General features: G+C 35.2%; 1 protein-coding gene across 4 annotated transcripts in view; it reads left to right on the top strand.

The window, feature by feature from the left end:
- The window catches only part of LOC129253226 (uncharacterized), a 71,390-nt gene extending 50,043 nt beyond the window's left edge, over nucleotides 1-21,347 (top strand). For all 4 annotated transcript variants that reach the window (XM_054891512.1, XM_054891511.1, XM_054891513.1 and 1 more), the window contains 5 exons: nucleotides 15,835-15,950; nucleotides 16,038-16,790; nucleotides 20,026-20,104; nucleotides 20,183-20,288; nucleotides 20,460-21,347. In XM_054891512.1, coding sequence (XP_054747487.1) covers nucleotides 15,835-15,950; nucleotides 16,038-16,790; nucleotides 20,026-20,104; nucleotides 20,183-20,288; nucleotides 20,460-20,529 — 1,124 coding nt within the window. In that variant the 3' untranslated portion in view covers nucleotides 20,530-21,347. The remainder of the gene's footprint in view (nucleotides 1-15,834; nucleotides 15,951-16,037; nucleotides 16,791-20,025; nucleotides 20,105-20,182; nucleotides 20,289-20,459) is intronic.
- The last annotated feature ends 5,574 nt before the right edge of the window (nucleotides 21,348-26,921 follow it).

Below are 26,921 nucleotides of genomic sequence, written 5' to 3'. Positions count from 1 at the left end.
AACTTTTACGAAATGAATTGTTTAACCAGATCAAATTATTCTCAGTTATTCTTTCCTTGTAAACTGTACATTTTCGTCATGAAAATGAAGTAAGTAAATTATAAATTCAAATTATTTTTGATTGAATTGTTTAGCATTAATCTGTTTTTCATGATTTGTAAGAAAGACTGCATTTTTAGATTATTAATAATAAAAAATAAATAAATAAACAATAAATAAATTATCAAAACTTTGTAATATGTCGCGCTGCTATTATTGTGAACACAGGTGTACATATTATATATGTGCTGAGAGTGTTGTGTGATGGGCAATAGTGTAAAATTTAATCTATGTATGTATATGAAGCAATAAAGAAAGCAAAGATTATAACAGTTATTTATAATAATGGAGGAAAATTTTAAGGTAATAAATTTTTGCAAATTCCTCGCTTAAGTATAATACCATATTAACCAATTCTCGTGCTGAAAATACTAAAAAAAAATTTTAGCACATAGCTTGTTTTTAAATGTTATACGAGTACATTACAAATATTTACAAGAATTCCAAAGCAAATAATTTTAAATTGCATGCTGCAGTATTGTAAAGGATTTACATTACATAACTTTATTATTTAGGCCTCAAATTACGCATACAGCTGGCGATATCTTCATCTTCCTCTTAGTTTTGTTAAGCACTTCTTGCACGTGAATGACTTGATGAGATGCAAATTGATGTAGTTGCTATAATTGTATAATATTGCATTGTGTAAAGAGTAGATAAAATATTACATTGATTTTTGAGAATTTCTTTCGGATGCGGTCTTATGTATTTTCTCCATTTAACGCTTATTCCACATTTTTTTATATAGAAGAAAACTTCAAACACCGTCAGCAGAAAAAAATGTCAAAAATCAACGCGATTTTTTATCCTCGTGAAACTTGCATTTTATTATACTAAATTCAATGGTAAATAAAGGGTTTTCCAATAATAGGTGTTATTTTGGTATTCCAAGAAAAATTATATTTTTTAATATAAATGATCGGATGTTTATTTAATATGAAGAGGAAGGTAAGCCGTTAATAGTGGAAAACAACATCAGGCACATGACCACCACGACCACGCTTATAGGATAATATCCTTTTCGTGAAACTTTCCATAACCGAATTTGCAAAGTGGCTGCCCTATGTCATCGATAGCCTCACGAATTCCATCTTGGAGGTCTTGAATCGGCCCTGGGTTGTTGGCGTAGACCTTCTCTTTCACGTGGCCCCAAAGAAAAAAGTCACAAGGTATTAAAGCACAAGATCTCGATGGACAATTGTGATCACCTCTTCGAGAGATAACACGGTCCGGGAACTTTTCCCGTAAAAGGTTTCCTTGCTTGTGTGGCACGTAGCGCCGTCTTGTTGAAATAAACGCTGGGAAATATTGTTTTCGCTTCGCTTAATGGGCTTGGGATCGACTTGAAGAAGATGAAGACTTTTACCGAAAAATCATCTTTTCGGATGAAGCTCATTTCCATCTCGGCGGGTATGTTAACAAGCAAAATTGCCGCGTTTGGGGCTCAGAAAACCCGCACGCACTCGAAGAAAAGCCGATACATTCACAACGAGTCACTGTTTGGTGCGGATTTTGGTAGAGAGGCATCATTGGTCCATTTTTCTTCGAAAATGAGCGAGGAGTGGCCGTAACCGTAAATGGAGAGCGATACCGGGGTATGTTGAACGAATTTTTGTTCCGAGAAATTGAAGAGGAGGATATTGGTGGCATTTGGTTCCAACCAGATGGCGCTACTTGCCACACAGCGAATGCTACGATCAATCTTTTGACTGTCTTCGAAGATCGCATTATCAGCCGAACTTCTGATATCGTTTGGCCGCCTCGGAGCTGCGATTTGACGCCGTTGGATTATTATCTTTGGGGTGCCGTCAAAGACCAGTGTTATGCCAACAAACCAGCAACAATTGATGCACTGAAGACCAACATACGCGATGTCATAGCTGAAATACAGCCGCATACAATCGAAAATGTGTTGAAAAATTGGACCGATCGTATGGGATGGTGCATGGCTAGCCGAGGCATGAATGAAGTTGTGTTCCATCATTAACCGGAAGGATTGTACTTCGAAATAAAAAAACAGTTTGAGAATTATTAAGTAGTTTCTTTTTTATAGCATTTTTAATTCCGTAAAGTTATATGGCGGACCCTGTATATATGTCATATGTGACGTAGTAACGCCTGTCTTGAAGCCAACTCACGCCGGTCTTGAAACCACTTACTTCATGCTTTTTGTTTTATAACTTTCAGCGTACACCTCAAGCATGCCCGCATCTCTGATTCATATTTCTCCGCCTCTTATTATTTTCTTCTGGAAAGACATCTCCCAATCATTGCTGTCATGGAGAACTATGGCTTTAACTCACATAAAAAACAATAAGCGTGTTCTGCATTTGTTTACGAAAGTAATGTATAGTCTAATGCAAATAAATGCTTGAACAAATCGTATATATTTTGCCAATACTTACATAGCAACAGCGCTAAAGTTAAACAAGTAAACATGTACGAAGATGTGGTGCAAAAAAGATAGCAAACAATTTCAAATCAGAAGAATAAGCAACAATAACCGCTGAGTAAACTTTATAGCACAAACATGATAGTAAACTAGGAAAACGAATAAATAAGTTTATTATCACTTTAGGGAATGGAAGAAGTATGCAATTCTTAACGGATGTTTTTTTCGGACGTGTAGAGCTTTCTGTAGTGATAACTGTGAAGCCAGCTGTCGAAGTGCTTGGCATTTCTACACAGAATACTCTAAAAACATGTCATGAAGCAAAAACGTTTGTTTTCAAATTGTGATTCCAACAAGACAATCAAACTTAGGAGAATTCCTTCTAGGCCAGATATGTCTTGCTACCTCACAAATGGGCTCCGTGGTACATCTACTGTTTGCTTGGGCGATGTAGACCGACTTGATCCAGAGCTTGCCTTAGGTTAAAATTATGCCCACATATTAGGCGAAATTTACTGATTTTAGATCAGTTTCCCTTCAATTTTAGGAGTGTCTCTGTGCCAAGGAAACCTGACGACGTTCGCGATGCACCGCTTAACCTGTTCATTTAGAATAGCTTTACACTAGATTGCCACTTTGGATGAAGTACCCTAGCACTGTTGAGATTTTGTCGCAGCTTGACTGTCAGAGTAGATAGTGATGTGACGAACGAGTCCCTGACCCACAACGCAGCCTCCTTTACAACTATTAGCTCAGCTTGAAGGGCCTTGCAGTAGTCAAGTAGCCGCAAACTTAGGTTCAGCTGCAGCGCTTCTGAGTGGATGTGCCTCGCAACACTATTATTTAGTCTTGAACCGTCAGTGGTAATAATCACTGACTCTGGGTCAAGGCAATTAAAATTATCCTATTCACATCTCTCTAGGACTCGTGAGGAAAAATTATTGTCATATATATCTTCTCAGAAGAGTTCCGTGAATATTCGAGTGCCAAAATCTGAAATCTTTCATGGACATACATTTATTAAATAGGATTAGCCTGCAATTTGCGCTAGATATCAATGGCGGATAGAAGACAGCGCTTTTGTGATAAGCATGGACGCTACCCTCTGTATCCTTTCCACACTGACCCCATAGATGAGGATGGGCGCCACAACTTCAATTTACAGCCCGAGTACTGTGCGAAGTTGTATGCCCCATCTTTTACCTAAAGCCGTTTTGAATGTAAAAAAGGGCGATGACCGCGAGTGCTTGTCTTCGATGTTTACGGTCTAAAAAATCCCGAGGTGCTTACTTAAATTACAGAATCGCCAGTTATAACTTAACTTGTTAGCGAATAGGGAGAATGGAAAGACGGCTTCTATCTAAATTGTGTTCTCTTAAAAATTAATTGAATGAACTCGCTAAGTCTCCATAATTTGCAACATATAAGAAAATGAAATTTTTATCCGGGCTGAAAATTTTCAAACTCAGTAAAATATAATAAGCAGCAAATTACTCCTACAAGCGTATCCTCTGTGTATAATTAAATTTAAATGTTTTCTTCTGATTCATTATTTTTGTTTTGACAATTAATCAAGATTTTCAAAATTTACATTATTATGTGAAATCACTGCTTGGATCACAATTCAAGAGTTTTTGACTTAAGTTGGCTTTCGCCACTTGAAAGCTTATCACACCTGATAGTCGTTGACAAAATCCTGGTATTTACAAACAAATCTGCCATTAGTAAACCTCCTACAATACTGTCGACAACAGCCACACTTCAATACACAACTCGCATGCCATAGTAAAAACCCAAGCCAAACTTTATTGTGTGCTAACAACAGTTGTAAATACCTTAAGCACACACACAAAAAATATACTGAAAAGTACTTATGTACCTATGTACAAACGAACAATACAAAATCGTCATTGATTACTTCGAAAGTCATTGGAAATCGATTGTTTGATTGTTTTCCTTTGCATTGTTAACATTGCCAACATTGTCATGGCCTTTGTCTATCCGCGGGTAGTTTTGGTAGTGGGTGGCACGCTAACCTGCGCAATATTCACATGGGTACGTACTTGTGTGTATACAGAGAAGCATGCATATTGATATATACAAGGGAATTCATACACGCATTTACATTTACATATGCATGTGTGTTTGAGTTAAATAAAAACTCGACCATAACAGGTAAGAATTTGAACTTGACAATACAATAAAATGTTGAGCAGTGACTAGCATCAATATAAATGTAAGCGTGCATTAAGCGCCTGACAGGAATTACCGTAATAAATAAATTTATTACATTAACACTTTGCGACAAAATTAGTGCAAATAGGAGCTGCCGGGGCAGAGGCAGAAAACTTCACTGTTCTGAGATCACTAGCACAAAGTCACTTGCTAATTCACCTCACAAAGGTTATAATTTTCCTGTGTTCTCTCTCTTTTTCGGACAAGGGAATCCCTCGTTTTTTAACACACCAATAAAACAAAACAAATCAAATTTATATAAGAGGTCGTCGATTTGGCAAATTTCTCTGCTCGCTTGACGACCAATATTCTCGTGAAAGCAACAAGAACGTTATCGAGCAAGATTCGTCACTAGTGAATAATGCTACACCTCATAAAACTCAAGAATGATAGAAACAAGATTGCGCGCTACAGAGAGTGCGTGACGTTTCATTGGTGCAGTTGTGCAGTGCTGCCCATTTTTGAAAAAGGAGTACCTTATCTTTTTACATAACGTCAAATATAGAAAACTAGCTTTAACCCGCGGCCCCGCTCGCGTAGGAGTAGTTTTGAGAGATTTATATATATATAATTGACGCGTACACCCTTTTTGGGTGTTTGGCCGAGTTCCTCCTATTTGTGGTGTCCGTCTTGATGTTGTTCCACAAATGGAGGGACCTACAGGGATTGAGTTACTTAGGATATGAATATAAAAGAATTACAAACAATAATTTCATAGAAAATATTTTTTTATTAATAACCATAATATTATTATACAATACCCGGCATCCGTTGCTATGCCTCGTTGAATAAAACCAAAACAACCAATCAGAAAAATATCAAGCAAAATTATTTTTATTAATTTTCTATCTCAAACCGTTTTTGAACTTTGCATTTGGGTCATAGTTGAATAGCTTATGCGGATTATGAAGTCTAGAGTGTGCTATAAATAGTGGGAAATAGGAAAAACTAAGATTTTTTAGATTAAATTTAAGCAAATATTGGATTATTAGTGACGAATGAGAGTGGTGGCGCGGCCTGGGGGCTGTGGGAAGGGAGTTCCATCATAAAAAAATGCCTATAACCTTCATTAAGTGAAAATATGAATGTATAAAAATGTGTACGTCATTTGGTGTTGTCGTTTCGTAGTGATGCGCGGACAACGTACAGATATTCACCTTTATAGTATAGATAAGTGCCTTTCGGGCTTTCTTGAAGTTCACTGAGTCACTTGTGCTTGGGCAACACACTTTGTCCTCCGGTGTTTTTTTTACAAGGCAAATTGAATACCTCAGATGGCGATTTCTGAAAACCGTTACTGTATTTGTCGCGATTTTGACAAGTGTGACGTCAGGTTCCATAATAACACAAAACAAACAAAAGAAGATGAAATTACATGTTTGTAAAAATTCACTAAATGTCCGGTAATTTTGTGATTTATGACATTTAAACTAAACTAACTAATGAAAAGCAAGTGCCGCGTGTTAAATTGTGAAAGCACGGATTATAAAAATTCCTCCAAATGCAGTTTTTTTCGTAGCGTTTTCGGAAGGCGCAATCTTTTATTCTATCATTCTTGGTTCTTTTAGAATGTTGTGAAACTAAACTAAATAATTGCCAACCACCGAGTTGCCGAGCGTAAATTCGCTAACGCATGGCGAATCAAAGACACCTATAATTTTTTTACATTTTTACATACACACATGTTTATTTATAGATTAGCTCTTATTTGTTTTCAAGTTCATCAATTGAAACTTATTGCCTTTGGCTTTGTATTTTCAAAGGATTTCCGTTAACTCGAAGTTAATACAATAGTTAGATTATTTTCGAATCAAAAGAGGCTCTTATTTTTACTGTACTGTATGTGACCGTAACCGATTTATTTTTTTACATTTAATGTCTGTTTTAATAGAAAAAAATATCTTGGTGTCTGAATTTGAGGGAGGTAGAGTTGATACAATGTTGTTTTTTTATATTTGGAAATTCATATTCATTAAAATGTTTATATTGTGAAATTTTATCAATGGTAAGATTTTTCAAATTGCATTTCTATTTTTCACCATTAAATGAAACTGTTATGTTTTCATATTCTAGACATATTTTTCAATTTTTTTGCAATTAAAGATTTTTTAGATATTTTTGTGTTCAACACAGCTATGAAAAAGTGTACAGCTTCAGAATACCTACTTTTTTTCTATACGGGTATAAAATTCCCTTTTCCCCTTTTAGCTAATTATTAAAAATTACCACAAAAAGGAAAAGCAGGAAAAAAGAGGATAGTAAACTCTGATATTAGATTCTATTTGTCATAGTTCATCCGATTACACAGGTCTGCAAAAAAATGGGTTCGGAATGTTCTATAAAAGTGTAGTGTCATTTCCGAAGTAATTTTTTGCGTACAATCCGAATCCGGATCAGGACTTTGAGATATCCTAACATAAAAGTGCAAAAAACGCTGTTTTTGCCCATTTTTAAGATTTTGCTCTTCATAAAAAAGTGGACGTGGTATTTTAAATTATAAGTCTTCCTCTTTTAAATGCCGTTGAGTTTGCTCAAATATCTTAATTTTTCACTGAGATATCGCATTTTTAAGTCTCCATGGCTACGAATGGGTTGGTGCGTGACGGTCACGAAACACCAACTGGTAGAAAAAGTTGTTTCTAAAAGCGGTCGCTCTACGGCAGATAATGGCAAACCTCTGAGTGTATTTCTGTCATAAAAAAATATCCTCATGAAAAACTCTGTACCGGTTCGGGTAGGAATAAAACTATAGGTCCCTCCATTCGTGCAGAAACATCAAAATCACAAATATGAGTAGAAGCTCGGTCAAATCCCCATCGCACCTTTGTACCTTTAATTTACGATAGTCAAACATAATGAAAATAAAATATTAGACATTCTGATTAAGTTTTGAAATATACAAACAAAAATAAATTTATAATCGAAAATAGCTTCATTGATTTTTAAAATATTATCCGTGTAGATCACCATAATTTTGCATACGTATGAACAATTTTTCGAAGCACTCAATACAAGTCTCTTTTCTGAGCGATTGCCAAATTATACGGTAGTCAATACGAACAAATCTTTTTGAATGCCAAATGTACGAACATACGAGTGGATCTTATGCCCACGTATGCCTCAATCTCAAGATGTGTCAAATGGCGTTCGTAAGATTGATCAGTTCAGGCGCATCATCAAGCACAACAACCGATTTCGGGTGACCTCCATGAAATTCATCCCGTAGCGAAGTGCGGCCACCATAGAGACGGAAACCGAACGAAAAGAGTGAAAACCCAACGATATGGTCGTTCTTCATCAGCAAAAAACTAACTGTAAATCTGTGCTAAATGTCATTGCTTGGTATAGATTCTTTATGAGGCTTGCACTTCATGGCCTTTTGTGATATGCCAGATATGCCTGTAACATTGTTATAATGTGCAGCCAGCGTACGCTTTTAATAAATTATTTCATAAGGCGGGCGAGAAGTGAATATATGTGCACTTGGTGAAATAAAAAGTAAACAGAGAACGTAACTCGCTTAAATACTGTCAAATATACATACATATATAATAAAATATAACAATTTAGGCAATATTGCGCTCTATCAAGCACTAATTTTTTTAAAGGGTGATTTATGCTTCATTCAGTGGCGCACTGGCGCGCGAATTCGAAAGCTATGAAGCTATAAATTTAACCATCTAACAAAGTTAGGTATTTGGTTTTTTTTTAAGTTGAGAGTGTTTGTGTGATGTGTACCTATGTGTAAATTGTGCTTAAAAATGTATCTTAATCGCACCGGCATCATTGGCCATGCACCATGATATGGGCTGGTAGGTGACTCATTTAGCCATTTCGAAATAAAGTAGTTATATTTTTTATTGAACTGTATTAACATTTTCAAAGTTTTTAAGTATCTAAGTGACTAACAAGTATTTCGTTTCGCTTGAAAAGTTGAGCTCTACTTCAATTTCCATTTCCTCCATGACATTGGTTTGATTCACTGCCATCTGCTGGTGCTTAAAAATTTTTTAAGTCGTATGCAGTTACTTATGTACGTATGTGCATATTTGTTAATATATGTACATATTTACATTCTAGAGAAAACTTTGTGCAAAAATTTGCCACTTTTGTTCGTTTTAATTCCCTATATTTTATTCATTATACTTTTACTAACCTACAGTGCCATTTACTCAATTTCAAATGCACTTTGTCATTGTTATTTCCCCATTTATATCAATTGATACACATCTAAAATTACTATACTTGAAAGCGTCAGCTTGGCTGCATGTTGCGCGATTATTGATTTTATTTTGTGATAATAATAATAATAGCAAAAATATTAATAAGAATTGATCAAGCTAAGAATTAAAAAAAAAAAAGATGTTTGCTAACAATGACCATCACTCGGCTTATGGGGCTTCATTAAGAAGCTCCCCACAAATTGTAATCAGCGGGTACGCCAGCTCATTTGTTATAATTTTTTTTATGTAATGCGATGAGAGTGATTTTAATATGCATAAACAGGCAAATTTTAAGTAGGTCTGTGCGTTTATACGATTTATGAATAGTTTAGTCATATATTGCTCAGTCAATAAATTATTCGATTATTTTATTCGAACATTACTTGAATACATTTAAAAATGATTATTGATATTGTTGATATAGTAATTTTGTTCATACGGCTAAATAATTGAAATTTTAGGTTAGGTTGGCCTGGCTGGCTGAAAACCATCACATTTCTCTGTAGTAGGCATCCAGTAATAAGTCAGCGCCTTTTGCGAAACTAAGTAGGCTGTGAAGCACTAACCCCGAGGTACATTCCAACTTCTTATATTGTAGAGCTCCAACGCATTTTATACGTGTTCTAGCTAATGCAGATAACGAACATACCTGTAGAAGGTGTTCTAGCGTTTCCTCTCTTCCTCTCGTCATTGCAAAATCTGCAGTTATCGTTGTTTGTAATTCCTATCTCGCATGCGTGTGCTGCTGGCAAAGTGCGGCGTCTCAGTATACCTACGATAGTTCTGCTTTCTTTTCCACATAGAGTGCTAGTAGGGCGTATTTATCTGCATTCTGTTCACACATGATTTTCACGATTTTAATAAAAGGGTTTTAATATGTCGTTTTCTTGTTCAAATGGCATGTAAACCGCGCTCTTGGCAATCTCATCTACAATTTCATTTCACGCAATGCCTTTATGTCCGGGTACCCAATAGATGTACAGCCGTTCGTCTACGGACAATCTCTCTATTGGTTCCCTGCTTTTAAGAATATTTTTAGATAACATTTCATATGAGTTTATTATCTTTATTGCTACTTGATTGTCAATGCATATATTTATTTTAGAGTTGCGCGATGTCTTTTTGTCTGAAAGATATTGCAGTGATCAGCCAGCTTGAACGGCTACCTGATGCTTAGCTCTGCGCAATAGATCCCTGCACCTGTTCTGTCTAACATTTTTGAGCCGTCAGTAAATATACTGAGCGTAACGGGGCTAGGTTTCATTCCTGTTTTCCACCCCTCTACTTCTATTATTGTTCGGAATTTGCACACCCAATTGTATTTCGGAGTTATATAAATAATTGAAAATAAAACATTAAAAAAACAACCACGAAGAACCAAGCATCAAAAATTATATAATATAATATAATAAAAGCGAATGCCTTCAAGAGAAAAAAATTTCCAAAACCAACGCGTTACTTCAAACTTTAATTTTATTATACTTAAATTGATTGGGTTACAAAACTGCGTATCTAAGTTTGAGAGTTTGATGAAAATTTGTCGGAATTTTCTGAACGAAAATATTGAGAATAAAATATATTTTATCTTAACTTTTATAGGAAGCAAATTTAATAACTAAAGTTTACTCATTCGTTTTTCTTTTTTTATCCTGTTAACATTTGCCCAAATATTATGCTATCCAAATTATATTTCAATACAAGGTGTCACAAAATAAATCCCTCTATAGAAGGACGCATAATTGTTGCAAATGGCGTCATGCGTCAATCATATTTGACACTCGTGAACTTGACAACTGGAATTTTCAAGCAGACAAGCAATGGAGAGCGTAAATGTCAAAATACAAATTTTCATCACTCAAAATAATTTTTGTTTATTAGTAGAAAAGTTATACAAAAGCTAGTTTGGATGATTAATTAATTAATTTTGCGCCACCTTGTATTATAATCTTTATTTTCTTTAAGATTTTTTAATCTTGATTGGTTTTCCTGATGTGGCAGTCAAAATTTTTTGTGTGTTGGTACATGGCATAAATTGTGGATCTTGCTGACGGACTATCATCGCCATATTAAATTTTGATGACGACATTGCAAATTATTATTTTCCTAAACATTTAAGGTTGGCGTATGAATCGGTGAATTCATTATTGGCGAATGAAGCGCATTTTTTACATTTTATCGCAAGTGAAAAGAATTTTGTGAGCATAAAATATTGCTCCCATAAATTTAAATTAAAAATCACCATTCGTGCGATAATTAACAAATTTGTCCCATTATCACAAAAGTTCCATAAAATTGACTGATTATGGATTGTGCTTAAATATATGTACATACTTATAAGTAATATATTTACCCGCGCCGCTCCCCACACCAATCAACTTCAGCTTTTGATGACCAGCTTACATCCACAATACGCACTCTTATACATGTAGTGACTTCAATCAGTTTTATGAATGAAAAATATAGATGCATAAATGTAAATATATATTTATACAGGCCTAGGTACATTAAAGTGTATTTATAATTACCCAATAAGCAGCAAAAATATTTTCTCAACTTAGAAGTTTCAAAGTGATAGCTAACATTCGTGCTCCCATTGATTAGAATTCAAGTCGGTGTGGAGTTGAGAATAATACAATGGCATTATCTGTAGTAGCGACATATGTACATAGATAACATTATAAACGGCGGTATTGGCAAAGCAAATTGCGTTTTAAGTATACGTGAGAAAGAAATAAATCGAATCGTATAATAATATTTCTTTCAAAAATAGAATAAAAAAATCGAATGCTGGTTAATGAATTGACCAAAAACTGGTCATAAACGCTTTCAACATCGGAAGGTAACGAAAAGTATGAAAGTACATCAGATTCTTCGGAGTATATTTTATAGCTCATAATACCCAAGACAGACATCAAGTAGCGTACGCGACAAAATGCACGCGAGGCACACGCTTCGTTGTCGCAAACTTGAGTTGAAATGACGAACCGCACCCGAGTCGTTAGTTACCCGTACTCGTCACAACAAGTTTGCAGCATGACGCTTATCGTACAGCAGAGTCGTCAAATATTCTGTAGACTTGTAGTTTGGCTACCATTAGGAATCCGGATCGAACGTGGTATGTTTCAAAATTTCTACAAGCTTCTTAAAGGCATATTTAGACTTTCCGTAAAATGTGTGAAATTTATAGTCATTTGTGTAAGCGAAAATCTGAAATTGGTAATCATCCTCTTGTAACTCCCTTGTGGCAATGAATAAGCTGCTGTTTGAGTTATTCGTAATGTATGGATGCACCCAGTGCTTCCTTTTTCTTTTATTTCTCCTCCGATGGAGAAGATAATACAATAAATTAAGTTCCTCTTCATCGCTAGACATATTGACAACTCGTACTTTTACGATAACAAGTTGCATAGTGTGCGGACAAGTAAGCGTTTCGTCAACGTCGCTACTATAGAAAATGATGTTGTGGCGTTGACGATACGACCCGGCGCGTGGGGGCGCGTAAAGGTCAACATAAATTAGTCAAAATATTTTTTTTGTTGTTGAAAAAGTTGTTAAAAACAAAATTTGATGATTTATTTTGCACCACAAGCACATGAGATAAGTAGAATCCAGAAACAAGAAAAAATGACTTTAAATTTTAAACGCTTTTTGAAATAGGTATGAAATTTGTTTCGTTTCATATTTATATGCAGTTGGTCAAATGAACACCTTTTCTGGGAGAAATTAGAGGTAATATTAGCAGCATAGACTCCTGCCATTATGTGAAGAAAAATAAATAAACAGTAAGAATAGCTCTAGTAAAAATGAAAATTTGTCCATTTACGACCACAAAGAAACAGATTACCCTTCCACGATCATTAAAGCAAATATAAAAGTATGTATTTATTTTATTAAAAAATACTAAAAAAATTTCTCCTTCCTAGCTGTTTTTTTATGTCGGGGGTTATTTGTTCAAATTATTACTCGCAAAACGTAAAAAGACAAAAATCGTAATGAAGTAATCATACATAAAACATCATCAATAAAATAAAATAAAATAAAATACTATTTTTTTATTTTCTAAATATGCCTTGTTTCTGTAGTGATAGAAAAGGGTAAAAATTTTAAAATCTTGTCGAAAGTTATAATTTTAAATTAATCGAATCAATTTTGAGGTTATGTTAACTACTCATATTTTTCCAATGTAACGACACAAATATAACGTTTTTTGTTTTAATCAATTATGTGCATATCTCTGTATTGGAAATTCAGTTGTGCCTGCATATAGTGAACATTCGATAAAGTGAACTCCTTGAAATTTTTAAAACAAAAAAAGTAATTAGATATGAATGGACCTGTTCCACTTGGCTTCGAAAAAATCCCATTCGTTAAAGAAAAAATGTGAAATTATTGAAAAAAATGGGGCAAAGGGTTTAACCTTTACCAAAATTTTTGGAGTCGTCAATTTCAGAAATAAACAAAAAGTAACGGAATTTTATGTCTCACCAGCCATTTTTCATTCCAATGATCTCTTGTATTTACATACATACACTCATGTGTATTTTTAGCAAATAAAAATAAAATAACAAAAAAAATGTAACCTTAAACGTGATCGTTGTTCTTCCAAATATCTTCGCAGCTGATAGCAATGATGATTTTTGGTAAAATCTATTCACCAAATCATTTTTCGGAGATGCAGCCCAAAACATGAGCTTTGACTGGATGCTTAACAGTTCGTTGAAGTTGTCGATTATCAGCAGTACACTAGGACCGACGTATGCAACTATTCGCGCAAAAGCAAGATTCATTCGCGAATATTCCGTTTGCCCAATTTCGTTCTGAAATTGTTTTAGCTCATGCAAGTCCGTTTTCAATGTGTGATAATAGGAGCAGCAGTACTCCGGAATTTGAGATCTTCTGCACGTAAAGATCCTTGGATCGTGTCTTGGAATACATTAACACCTCTTTTCCCTAAAACTGCTTCGGCTTCACACTCGGCTTTATCGCAAACAAATCAATAATCTTCTGATCTTACTGCGGAGAGTTATTTCTGTTTTTTCTGGGACCCATCCAGAGAAGTCGTCCACGTTTTTAACTTTTAAAGTCTTCGACTTCTTGTAATATTTTGCTACAGATGCACATGGCAATTTTGGACATTTAGTGTGTTCATATAGGAACACTACATCAAATTGTTTTTCATACACTGAACTCATTTTGTAAAAACAACGAACGCTTTCTAAATTGCTCACAAAACTAAAAAATTGCAACGCACTTAATGCCGCAGGATACATCTACTTGTATTTAGTAGCAATTAAATTTTGTTTGTAATGGAACTTGAAATTTTAATTTTGCTGGACACGCTTCTATAAGTCATAACAGTATACCGTTGAAAATGAGCTTTGGAGATTTTTCAAATAGTACTTCAACTCCTAGCTTAGTCTTAAGTTGGAAGAAACTTAAATTGTTCACTGGGTATGTTTTTGTTGTCTTTGGAAAAAGAAAAAGGGCGTAATAGGAAAATGCTAATTTTTAAATTAGTTAATTGCAAAGTATCATTTAGCAACCTCCGGTCGACCGTGGTGTCGAGACGAGAGATTTAGGGTATACTTATTTTTTAAATGAATGTATGTAGTAGTAGGTGGCTATAAAATTTGGCTATACAGCTATAAAATTTAGCTATTTCGCTACAATTTCATATTTCTAGCTTCTTTTAGCAGGCAGCTCCACACAGCGTACAGCGTTACAAATTTTAATTGACACTAATTGCCATCGTAAACTTTCGCATTGACCACCATTGCTTTGCACATTTATCTGGATTATTTGTAATTAGTCAGTAATACAGGGTAGGCCATTTAAAGCGGGCCCATCTGGCAACCCTATAACTTTTGACAGGAACGTCAGATCGACTAATGACATAGCGCGTTGGAAGCGTCAGTCCAAGACAATTTTTACCATGGAGCAGTACACTCCAAAAGAACGCGCTGAAATAATTCAGCTTTACATCCAAAATAACTTCTCAATTGTGAAAACTCAACGTGCGTTTAAAAAAAAAAATAAAGTTAAAAGTGCGCCATCCAAAAGCACTTTACAGCGTTTATACGCAAAATTTATTAACCACGGTAGTCTCAGCAATACCAGCCACGCATCCAGACAACGTACACGACGTTCTGCTGAAAATATCGAGGCTGTACGAGCCAGTGTTGAGGAGGCTCCGCGAACATCGAGTTATCGTCGTTCTCAGGAATTAGGCATCGCCAGGACAACACTCAGGCGCATAATTCGCATCGATTTGAAAATGTTTCCGTACAAAATTCAAATGGCACAAAAATTAAACCCGGCTGATTACCCGAAACGGCTTGATTATGCCAAATGGGCCGTCGAAACCGTTGATTTCGAAAAATGGTGATTTTCCGTGGCCACCGAGATCACCAGATTTGACGCCACCGGACTTTTATTTGTGGGGTTATCTGAAATCCAAGGTATACATCAACAAGCCAAGGACTCTAACTCAACTTAAAAACAATATCCGACGCGAAATCGCCGCCATACCGGCCGAAATATTGGCCAAAACGATGGAAAACGCCGAAAAAAGGACACATTTGGCCATCAAGGCCAGAGGCAAACATTTGAAGGATATCATTTTCAAAAACTAGCTGGAACAAATCTCCTTGAATCAAAATAAATGATTTTTCATATCAACACAAAAAAAAATGTTTTTTTCAATGTTTTTTTTCAGAAACAAATGGGCCCGCTTTAAATGGCCTACCCTGTACATGACATTGCTTCGCTTACTTTTAAATCATTTTTAATTGTAACTAATTTCATAAAATTTACTCATCGATACTTGCAGCAGACTTTATTTTACAAGCCTAATAAACGTATTTTTTATTTCTTTCTCATGCGCAGGGACCGAAGAGGCTCCGGTACGTTCGGTTGTGAATCGTGTTGGACATCAATTACAAAAATGTTTGTCTGAAAAAGGGCTGTGCCTGCTTGTAAACCATGGCATTTCCGATGAAAAGGTAATGCATTTAGCCCGTCTGCAATTCACTTCCCCTTCACACCGCGTACTTATCTCACTCAATTTTACTTATACTTTATACTTTCAGTTAAAGACCGCTTGGGATCATCTTGATGACTTCGTCGATCTACCTGTCGATGTGAAGGAGACTTACATACGCACCGGTGATGATAACCATGGTTATGTGCGTCCTGCCATGGAGCGTTTCGATGGCAAAACACCCGAGCTACGCCATGCTTTCAATATTTGCACATTAAATACAAAAAATCTACCCGAGGAACCATTACCCGGCTTTTCGGAGCATATATCTTCTTTGGCACAGGATTTCAAAGCCCTTTCGCGTTTCATACTGCAGGCACTCGCCGTTTCGCTCGATATACCGCAATCGTTCTTTCTGGAGAAACACTCACACATGTTGTCTGGTGATCACGATAACGAGTCTACACTGCGTCTACTCTACTATCCACCCATCATTGAGGATAAGGATGAGAATAATGACTTTATCAAAGGCAGTTGCATCTATAGTTATCAACGTTGTTTGTCGGATAAGCCCGACTTCCGGCCAGAAATGAATCCGCGTGATGAAATCAATGAAGTGGATGGCAATGATGAGAACAAGGACACCACCGAACGTCAGTTTCCCAACGGTGAAATAGTACGCTGTGGCGCACATACAGATTATGGTACATTCACACTGTTGGCACAGGACTCGGAGGGTGGCCTTGAAGTAAAATTGCCGGGTACTGTGAAATGGCAACGTGTTGGTCATTTACCAGGTGCCATACTAATAAACTGCGGCGAAATATTGTCGATATGGACGAAAGCACGGTATCCAGCATTGGTAAGTGGTAGAAAGAAGGGAGTTAGATACGTAATGTAAATTTTTACAGAAAAAACTAGTTAAATATTTGCTTTCGAAAAAACGGCTAGAGTAGATTTTGGCAAAAAAGTTAAAGATTATGCAAATGTTTATTTTTTACTTATTTCTTACAACATAGAAAGTTTATACGACGAATTAATTAAAAACAAAAAATATTTTGAATTTGAATATGTATGTGGATATGCATACATTGACTTCTACTAGATTCCGATATGAAATGTGGTTTCTCATTTAAAGTCTGGTTACTTTTAAGAATTTGCAATGACGAAAATCCGCTCACTGCAAACAGTTCAATTAAAAAAAAAGGAAAACAAATCTTCACAAAAAAAAAAAGAAATAAATGAGGAGAGACCATTTCGTTCTGATTTTCACCAAAAGTTCTAAATGCAACTGCACTGCAGCAAACGTTTGATTTCGTATACGCAGTGCTGGCCAAAAAGCCAGATCAGGCAGAGAGAAATTCAAAGCGTACTAGGAGCAGCCGATCAATCTGGACCTTAGATTTTTTTGAAACGTAAATATTCCTCTTGAGTTTGCTCTATTAATGAAACTATAGCACTTCAGGCCTAAAAACCTTCAATCCTTCATTCTTTTTGGGTGCTTGCCCGAGCTCCTGTTCTTATTCGTGTTGCACCTCCAGATGTTGTTCAAAATTTACCCAAATACATAAGTTTAGGTGTCTCAACCCCTTTTAACTCAAATTTAAATTAATTAATTTTTAAATTCAAGAACGTAAACATATAGAAAAGTACTGAGCTCAGATTCCACACTAAAAATTAATTCAAAAACATTGTGTTCCTTCTTTCACACACAAAAATTGTTGAATTTTCAGGACAGTGCAAGCTTTCTATTCTTCAAGTTTAGTAATCAGATAGTTAACCAATTTTAAATTTAAAAAGTGGTTTTTTTCGGACAATTTATTTAGAATAAACGCATTTAATGTATTACCGAATACTTTGCAAACCATTTTTGAATCTAACAACCATTTTTATAGAATACTATTTAAATTATCGATTATTTTTGTTATCGATTATTTTTTTGTTATTGATTTTTTAAACGGTTACTCCTATTCTAGCAACCTTTTATATTTATCATATTCTGAAATACCTGAAAACCCGTAAATTATCACCTGTCGAAACTTAAAAATGCCATAAAAATACCGGTCAAGTTTTTTCGGTTGAATGGTTTTGCTTTTTTCTTGTTACATAAAACTGCAACGATCATCGTTTAGCACGTCTGTTTCTTCAATTACCAGTATTGACCATCCGTTACATTTTTTCTCCATACTAAGGCACTTTAATTATTTCATTTCTGCACTGAAAAACGAGTATTAAACCGGAGTTAACTGGAGTTTCAAACGTTGCTAAAAAAATTGTTTTGGAGGAAAAAAATTTTTCATATTTTCTCTTATACTATATAGGTTAAAAATTGGATAAAATATGCCACATTCGCACCTTTGGATCAGGATATATTTAATTACTGAGGTGGTTGAGTATTTTTGAAAATGGATTTTCAATGCCAAAATCCTTCGCACACAGCTAGTCTGGCGTCTATATCGAAATCCCACAGCCTAGTGTACTTCATTAGGAATATAACTTGTTTATAAAATATCTGTAAATTGGAAGGAGTGACATAAAATATATATTCTTTATATAAACACTACTTCTAATTCCAGTTTCAAAGCTTTCCATTATTTCAGAAACTGGTGTTCGTACTGGTTCCGTACAAACCATAGTGCTCGTATGATAATATTTATAATTATTATCGAATAAATATGTTTGAAATTTTAAAATTGGTTTTACAGAAAATCTGTGTTTACAATAATAGCAACACGGCATATAGAAAAGTTTGCACTGTTTATCTTTTATTTAAGTTTTTTTTTATTTATTTTTTTTTATAAAAAAATAATTTATGGCACACCAAAAACGTTAATCTCAAGGTCAAGCAATTAGTAGATTACCGAATGCAACACTCAAGCATCCTCATAATATGCTATGCGGACGACAATGTTGTAATAACCAACTCAGATGATGACCTACGTCTATTACACAAATTTGTAGTCACTGCAAAAATATTTAATATGGAAATACAAAGAATTTAGTCATATCAAAAAATCCAATAAGGCGCAAACTGGAAGAAGACCTAACAGGTCGGACAAGTGATAAAGTTTAAATACCTCGGGGTGGAGATCTCCAGTGACCGTACTAAGGAAGTGCAAGGAAGATGTGCTTAAGGGAGTAAGGTATCAGGATGCCTTAGAGACATAATATGAAGGAATAAGTACTTAAGAATGGAAAGTAAAAGCCTAATATGCAAATCTGTGATAGGACCCATTCTGACGCATGGTGCAGAGGCGCGAGCTCAAATGTGAAAACTAAACAAATGCTACGCACTACATAAATGCACATTTTACAATCCATCGCAGGAAAAACTCATCTAGATTGCGTAAAAAATTAAGCAATAAGGAAGGAAAAGAAAGTTACTGACATTGTTAAACTGTTAAGACCATAAAACAAGGGCACCCAGTGATCGAATAGTAAGGTTTGCTAGAGATTCTAAACTAAATGGATGGCGTGCACCGGGAAGACCTCCAAAACGATGGAAAGAGAGTTGGATATCTACGTTAATTGAATACACATACAACTCCTTTTTATTATAATATATAATATCTTATTTTTATATTGGAACTGTGATTTGAATGATTTTTATTTTTACTCTTGTAATGAAATGTAATTTATATATATGCATATATATGTATATATAATAAAAGACAATGCAGAAGCAGAAAAATTTTGGTATAATAAGGACTATGTAGTTTGTAGTAGTTGAAAAATCGCTTTGATTTATGAATATATTTTTTTGTGCTGCGAAAATGCATAACATCTTCGAAAAAAATGATTAAAAATCACAATTACACAATTAGAATTTGAAATTTTAATGAACATTTTTTTCAGTTTTTTAAATTTTGAAAATTTAAGAAAAATTAAGTTACAGTATGAACTATTTCACGCGCTACTATTATTGCAAGCACAACTGTATATAAGGAAAAATATGCGTTTCAATGTATGGTAGTTGATGATACTTTGCGTTTTCGTTTGTTTTTTATCTCAGGCTTTTTGCAAATGCTAAATTTGTAATAATATTAATAGCAATAATAATGAAAACATACCCATGTCCTTTCTTTCTTTCATTGCAGCAACATCGTGTTGTGGTGCCAGAGCAGCCACACATACGCACGCGTGGCCGCCATTCCATCGCCTTCTTCTGCCATCCAGGTGAGTGCGACTTAAGTGAAAACTAAATACATCTATTGAATGATTGAATTATAATTAATAATTGAAATTATATTTTAGATAACTTGACGATGATTTCGCCAAATGACCTGCCCAACAACGAAGTCGGCACAGACACAGTCGACAAGAAGCCGCGCAAGAAGTCCTTCAAAGCGGCCAAAGAAAAGTATGCACACACACATATAAAGAAAAGTCTTTTATAAACGTATTTATTTATAATAATTATTGCTGCTGCTTGCGCAACTATCCTTTCCACCTTTCCAATCAACAACATATTTAATGTTTTAACCCTGTTGCCTAACGCATAGCTTTTTTATCTTTTTGAAATCATTTCTAGGGTATACAACGCATACCAGTTGATACAGAAGAGATTCCGGGAAACCTATGGCCACCAAAATTCGCACTGATGATCACAAATACACACACAAACAAACAACTTTAGCTTATAGCTCATAGCTACTATATACTTACTTACGTACATACATTAGTCCATAACTATTTTAGGTGTATAAATGTTGGTACTGACTTCAGTTGTAAATTCGTTGCGGAGCCAGAGGCAGTAGACATGCTCACAAATGTCGTATGTATGTTTTTCTGTGGAGAAGCCAGCATCGTTTGGAGAGATGTTGTGACGAAAATGCAGTGCAGTTGTTTTTGTCTTCGCTATTAAGTTTAATTTATTTAGTATATTTTCCCTTAAATATTGTATATGGTAAACATAATTTGTAATTGTATTTGTATTTGTATTTATACAATAATAATAATAATAATTATTTTACCCTAGTTAATACAATACTTATTATACACACACTTGTACATCTACACAAAGTATACATATACATACATATGTACGTATACTATACATATGCAAATATGCTCGGCTGTGAATTTTTTCCACGAGCCATATACGCCTTATTCACTTAGTTAGACTTTCATAAGCACTTCTTATATAGATACTAAAACGCTCATGACCACATATGCGTAAATATTATATCAAATTACAACTACATACATACACACATATTATGTGTAATTTTAACTTCGGTCGTTTTTTCTAGTTCTCTGAATTGAACGTAAAAAATTCATTTATTCATTTGCATATATGTATGTATACATAAAAATTGTCTGTATTTGCTTGATCCCTACTACTTTGTCTCATTATCCAGATTGTATTAAATACATACATACGATAAGCAAACATTTGTACTCATAAATGAAATAATATAATAAAAAAAATTAAGTGTACGAAAAACATTGTTATTATTTGTATCGTTCAATGGGCTGCTCAAATTATGTATAATGAAAAAGGATTTATACTGCAAATGGAGTCTATTAAATTGTCCAGCAGAGGCCTTCAAGATATTTGGTGCAATTTCTTCAACTTCACCCTAAATTTAAATTTCTTTTTCTGAGCAATGGATCGCAACGAATTAATAAGTTGTAATTTAATTTTAAATTTTTTTTTGGTATTTGTATTTGATTTTTTTTTTTTAGGTTTCAAGAGTTTTTTCCAACACTCCGGGGTTTTTTTTTAGTGTTTAAGAGATTAAAGTGCCACCACGATTTTTTTCAAGAACTCCGGGCAATTATAAGTTAACGAAGACTATTATTAGGGTGTTAGTTGTCATCATTATCGATGAGCTTTTAAACAAGATCGAAACAAATACCATCCAACACTTTTGGCAGTCAATTTACTGTTAACATTTGTTACTTCGACAGTGCCATCTGGCTCGAATCGTCACATCCGTTTTCGTATGCGCAATCGTACGCAACAAAATTACGTGTTACGTCAATCGTGACATATTTTCAATTCAAAATAGGTATCAAGTTCCTCTTCGTTTTGGATTGCATTTTTAATTCGCAATAAATGTTGAATTGTCAAAATAATTTTAAATTAAGCAAAACCTAAAGCCTCGTATGGTTCCTTGAAAAGTTTGTGCAAAAATAAAAACTACTTAATAGCTTGGGGTAAACCTTTTTTATTTTTCGACATAGTCTTCTTTTATTCTTATACACTTCGTCTAACGCTGTTCTAGTCTGTTGATCCCTTCCGAATAATAGAATTTGTCAAAGTCTGAAATATAGTCATTCGTTCGTTCTTTTTCACGCCAACCACTCCTTCAAATTGGGGAACAAATAGTAGTCTGAGGGAGCCAAGTCTGGAGAATAGGGGGCATGTGAAGCGAGGCTTGAGCTGATGCGTTGTCGTATATTTTTTGAAAATCACTCGACTTCCTCGACTCAAATGAATGTCAAACTCAAAGAAATATACCGATCTGGCTGAAACTTGGTGGGTGTTCTTCGAAGAGTTGCTACTAACTAAACATAATCTCGATGCGCGCAAGCAATGTCATCTCTCTGACTTTGCACGTGCTTTTCAAATGTACTTTGTGTTTCTATTTAAGTTGAAGTGATAGCGACGGATATGAAAAAAGAAAGAGGCAACAAACTAGCAAATTTAAGAAAGAGACAAATTTTTCTTAAGCACACAAGACATGGGTAGGACCAGAGGATATGAAAAAATGGTATAACATACTTTAGAGCGATGAAAAAAAAAAATGTATTTAGAGATGATACGTCCTAAAGGACAAGAGTTAAGTTCGAGGTTAACAAAAAAACAGTCAAACACGGTGACGGCCACTTAATGATTTTGGGACCGCTTCTATTGGTATGGAGTTGGACCTATTCACCTCATAACCAAATTTATTAAAAGGGGCATACTTCTAAAAGTGATGATACCATTTATAGAGAGGATTATGCCACTTCGCATTTTGTATGCAAGATAATAACCGAAAACAATTCTCAATGTTAGTACGTGAATTACTTTTACAAAACAAGGTTAAAGTTAAGAATTGACCAAGCCCCGACCTAAACCCTATTGAAAACCTTGGGAAACATTAAAACTAAAGAGGATTTTTTGGCAATCAAAAAACTATAGTATTATATTTTACTCCCACAGAAACCTACCGTAAGATTATCAATTGTATGCGAAGTCGATTAAAAAAGTCGTTGACAATGATGGTGGACACAGTGGTTATTGATTAAACTTCGATAACTAATCAGAATTTTTAACAAAATCACTAAGTTCTCTTTGTATCGTATCTATTTCTATTTTGTATCTATTTTAATGACTACACGAATATTTCCTTTTTGTTCCTATTGTCACAAGTTGAAGTTTTAAAATAACCCTGAATTATTATTAATATTTGTTATATTAATTTATGAAATAAAAACCACCTACAATTGAATAGTCACAAAGAAAATACGCTCTATTCATCAACTTAATTTCCATAAAGAACAACGCATCATTCCAGCACCATTCAATTCCACTTTTGTAGAACGATTTATCTTTTGCCTCAAAATATGCCTCAGTTTCAGCGATAACCTCTTCATTCCAGCAAAATTTCTTACCGACGAGCATTTTTTCAGGTCTGCGAACAGGCAGTAGTCACTGGGAGCCTAACCTGGTGAATACGATGTATGTGGGAGCAATTTGAAGTTCAATTCATATAGTTGTGCCATTGTTTTGAATGATTAAGGGGTTATATAGTACACCTTGTGATCCCGAAAAAATGGACGATTGTTATAATTTTTTTTAAATATGTTTTAGAACTTTTATTCAAATGAGGCATATATCATACTGAAGGGTAACTCTCGAAGAATACATTTTGGTGTTTTTATTTTAGAAAATGTTATTATTTATTGTTGATATCGCCCCTCCCCCGAAACGCCATTTTTTAGAAGAGGCTCAGAGCGCATGAGCAGCTCAACTGAAATCAAAAAAATTAAATAATTATTGTAGAAAAATGTTTTTTAGTGAATCTGAACGGTTTACGAGTATTTACCCAAAAAAAAATTTTCCCGATATGAAAACCGCTGTGCACCAAAAAATCGATTTTTGAGGGGTTGAAAAATTAAAAAAAAAATTTATTCCAGCGAACTATGCCAATATTCATAAAAAGTGAACCATTCAGATTCACGAGGTTGTAACTTCGAATAATTAAAAAAAAAGTTTATGCAAATCGCTCAAATAGTTTTTGATAAATAATGATCACCGCGACGGTAATTTTCAAAAAACACGGCTTCGAGATAATTGCGTCTAAAGTTCTGCGGGCACTTCATTTATGGATAAGGTCACATTTATGGATAAGGTCCCACGGTCTGTAACTTACATTCTAATGCTCCAATCTTTATGATTTTTTGAATTTCTGTTTTTAAAATGATGTACTTTTAAAATATGCCATAAAAATTTTTCGATTTTTTAGTCCAACACAAGGTATATAACCCCTTAACACGTTCTTGATTTTGGTCAACAGTGCGCAAAGGCGGCATCCACTTTGAACAGAGTTTTCTGACAGTCAAAACCTCATGCAATATAAAGCTAAACAGGCTCTTTTGATATCTTTACGATGTCAGCTACTCACGCAACTTCACTTTTCGATCATTCAAAACGATTTTGTAGATTTTTTTGAGGTTTTCTGGTGATACCGCCTCATTTGGACGTCATCTTGTCTTGTGCATCATCGGTGTCTTTACGACCTCGTTTGAAGTCAGCAAACCATCGTTTTGTTGTTGTTTCTATGTAGCCTAGTCCAAATAACACTTTTGAAACTATTGCTTCGCTTGAACGGGTTTTTCCCATTAAGAAGCAGTGTAAAATTAAAACACGAAATTCTTTTTGATCCATTTTTTTGAAAATAACAAAAGTAGCGTCACTCTTAGCACAATAACTCACGAACAAATGAATAGAATATCATGCAATGTTAGTGGACTGTCTTTTTAAGGTTATTACTAACTAAAAAAGAGGCGAATGCAATAAAACTAGTGCCATCTACGTGTTAGGCCCGGGGCTTTTCAGCCCATGTGTTATCTGTTATTATTAATTTAAAAACATACATTTTCCGTATGAACGTGGGGGCACCTATTTTAATGACCATATGTTTATGCATCAATCCACATTTTCTATTAACCCTTAGGAGCATGGTGGGAAGTCAGGTTCCCACCTTCTTTTTTCTCAACTTTTCTCTACAGATTTGATATTTATGAAAATGGGACCGAGAAAATTTATTTATATGATAATCCATATATCAAAGAATGTAACTGAAACTAAGAAAATTGTTTTGCGTGAATTTATAAACAATTACAGATAAACAAATTGAAAAAATCGTCTATTTTCAGGAAAAAATTCATTTTTCAACAAAGTACATAATGTATAAAGATGGGACATGATACTATAAGGTTTTTGGGGTTGCTGATTACGAATCTGAGGTCAGATTTGAGAAATTCAATATGGCGGATACAAAATGGCGGACATATTTTTTGAAAAATTGTTGGATACTCACCAAGTTTGATATTAGGGAGTTTTTGGGGTCGCTGATTACGAATTTTGGGTCAGATTTGAAAAATTCAAAATGGCGGATACAAAATGGCGGACATATTTTATATTCATAATCAGCGACCTCAAAAACCCCTAAATATCAAGTTTCGTGAGTATCCAACATTTTTAAAAAAAATATGTCCGCCATTTTGTATCCGCCATTTTGAGGTTAGATGGCAAGAGTGCCCCAGGTACACTTCAAGTAGCACTTACGTGCCGTTTTGATACCATAATGTGGACAACTACCTGCGAAAAAATTTATTTAGGGAAGAGAAAACCGTCTACAGCCACCCAGTGCTGTTGATGTAGTGACGGAGATAAAAGGGATCTAGGCTGGAGAATTTCTTTAAGCCATCCCCAAAGGGGACGCTAAGGAATCTCCAGCGCCTAGCCGCCAGAGCCGGACATTTACAGAGAAAGTGATTAACAGTTTCTTTCTCTGCAGGATCCCCACAGCTTCTGAGATAGGGGTTGTACGGAATTCCAAGCTTCTCCGCATGAGTACCGATCACTCAGTGACAAGTGAACACCGCAATGAGTTTGGAAATTGAATGGCGAGGAATTCCCATGAAGCGTTAAGCGTTCTGTTTCTATCGTATTGGGGCCATTTTGTTTGTGAAATAGCACTCGATAAGACAGATCCCCATCTGTCTTGCGTTTTTTTAGAAGGAAATTGTGCAGTTTTCCTTTAACAACGGTCAAGGGGACATCGATGTCTGAGAAGGGGACAACTGAAACCGGTTCTGACCCTTGCTGGCAAGCTCATCGGCAATTTCATTTACCTCTATATTCCTGTGCCCAGGAACCCAGATAAGGGAAATGTTTCATGTACGTTCGATACGTTTGAGTTTCTCCTTACGGGAGTTTACCAGAAGAGAGCTGCAATACGGCGACGACAGGGCCTTGATCGCCGCTTGGCTATCGGAAAAAATATTAATGTCTCCCTCCCAACAGCGATGCCTAACATTTTGCATGTTTGCAGTATAGCGAAGACATCTGATTGATAAACGGTGCTCGTTTCCGGTAGTTTAAAGGAGACTGAAATATTGGCTGATTTAGAGAAAACCCTTGCTCCACTCCAGATTCCCTCGTGGATCCGTCAGTGAAAAAGTGGTAGCTATATCCGTGCCGACTCTCCCCACTTTCCAGTCTTGCCTGCTCGGGAAGATAGCCCTTTCACAACCCTCAAAACCCAGTTTGCGGATGGAGAGATCAGTATGAAGTACAGAGAAGGAAGGGGAGATCTACTTCAAGATGCTACTATGTCCTACAGGAAGTTGCCTCCAGATTCCAATCTCCTTCAACCTAATAGCGATCTGAGCAATGGATTTAACCTGCAGATCCACAGGAAGTAAGTGCAGAATGTCGTTAAGGGCAGTAGTGCGACCAGTTATGCCTACATATGCAGTTCTCTGCACTCTC

Source organism: Anastrepha obliqua, chromosome 1 (genome assembly GCF_027943255.1).
Source record: "Anastrepha obliqua isolate idAnaObli1 chromosome 1, idAnaObli1_1.0, whole genome shotgun sequence".
Taxonomy (NCBI): Eukaryota; Metazoa; Arthropoda; class Insecta; order Diptera; family Tephritidae; genus Anastrepha; species Anastrepha obliqua.
This window is presented reverse-complemented; position numbering and strand designations above follow the sequence as displayed.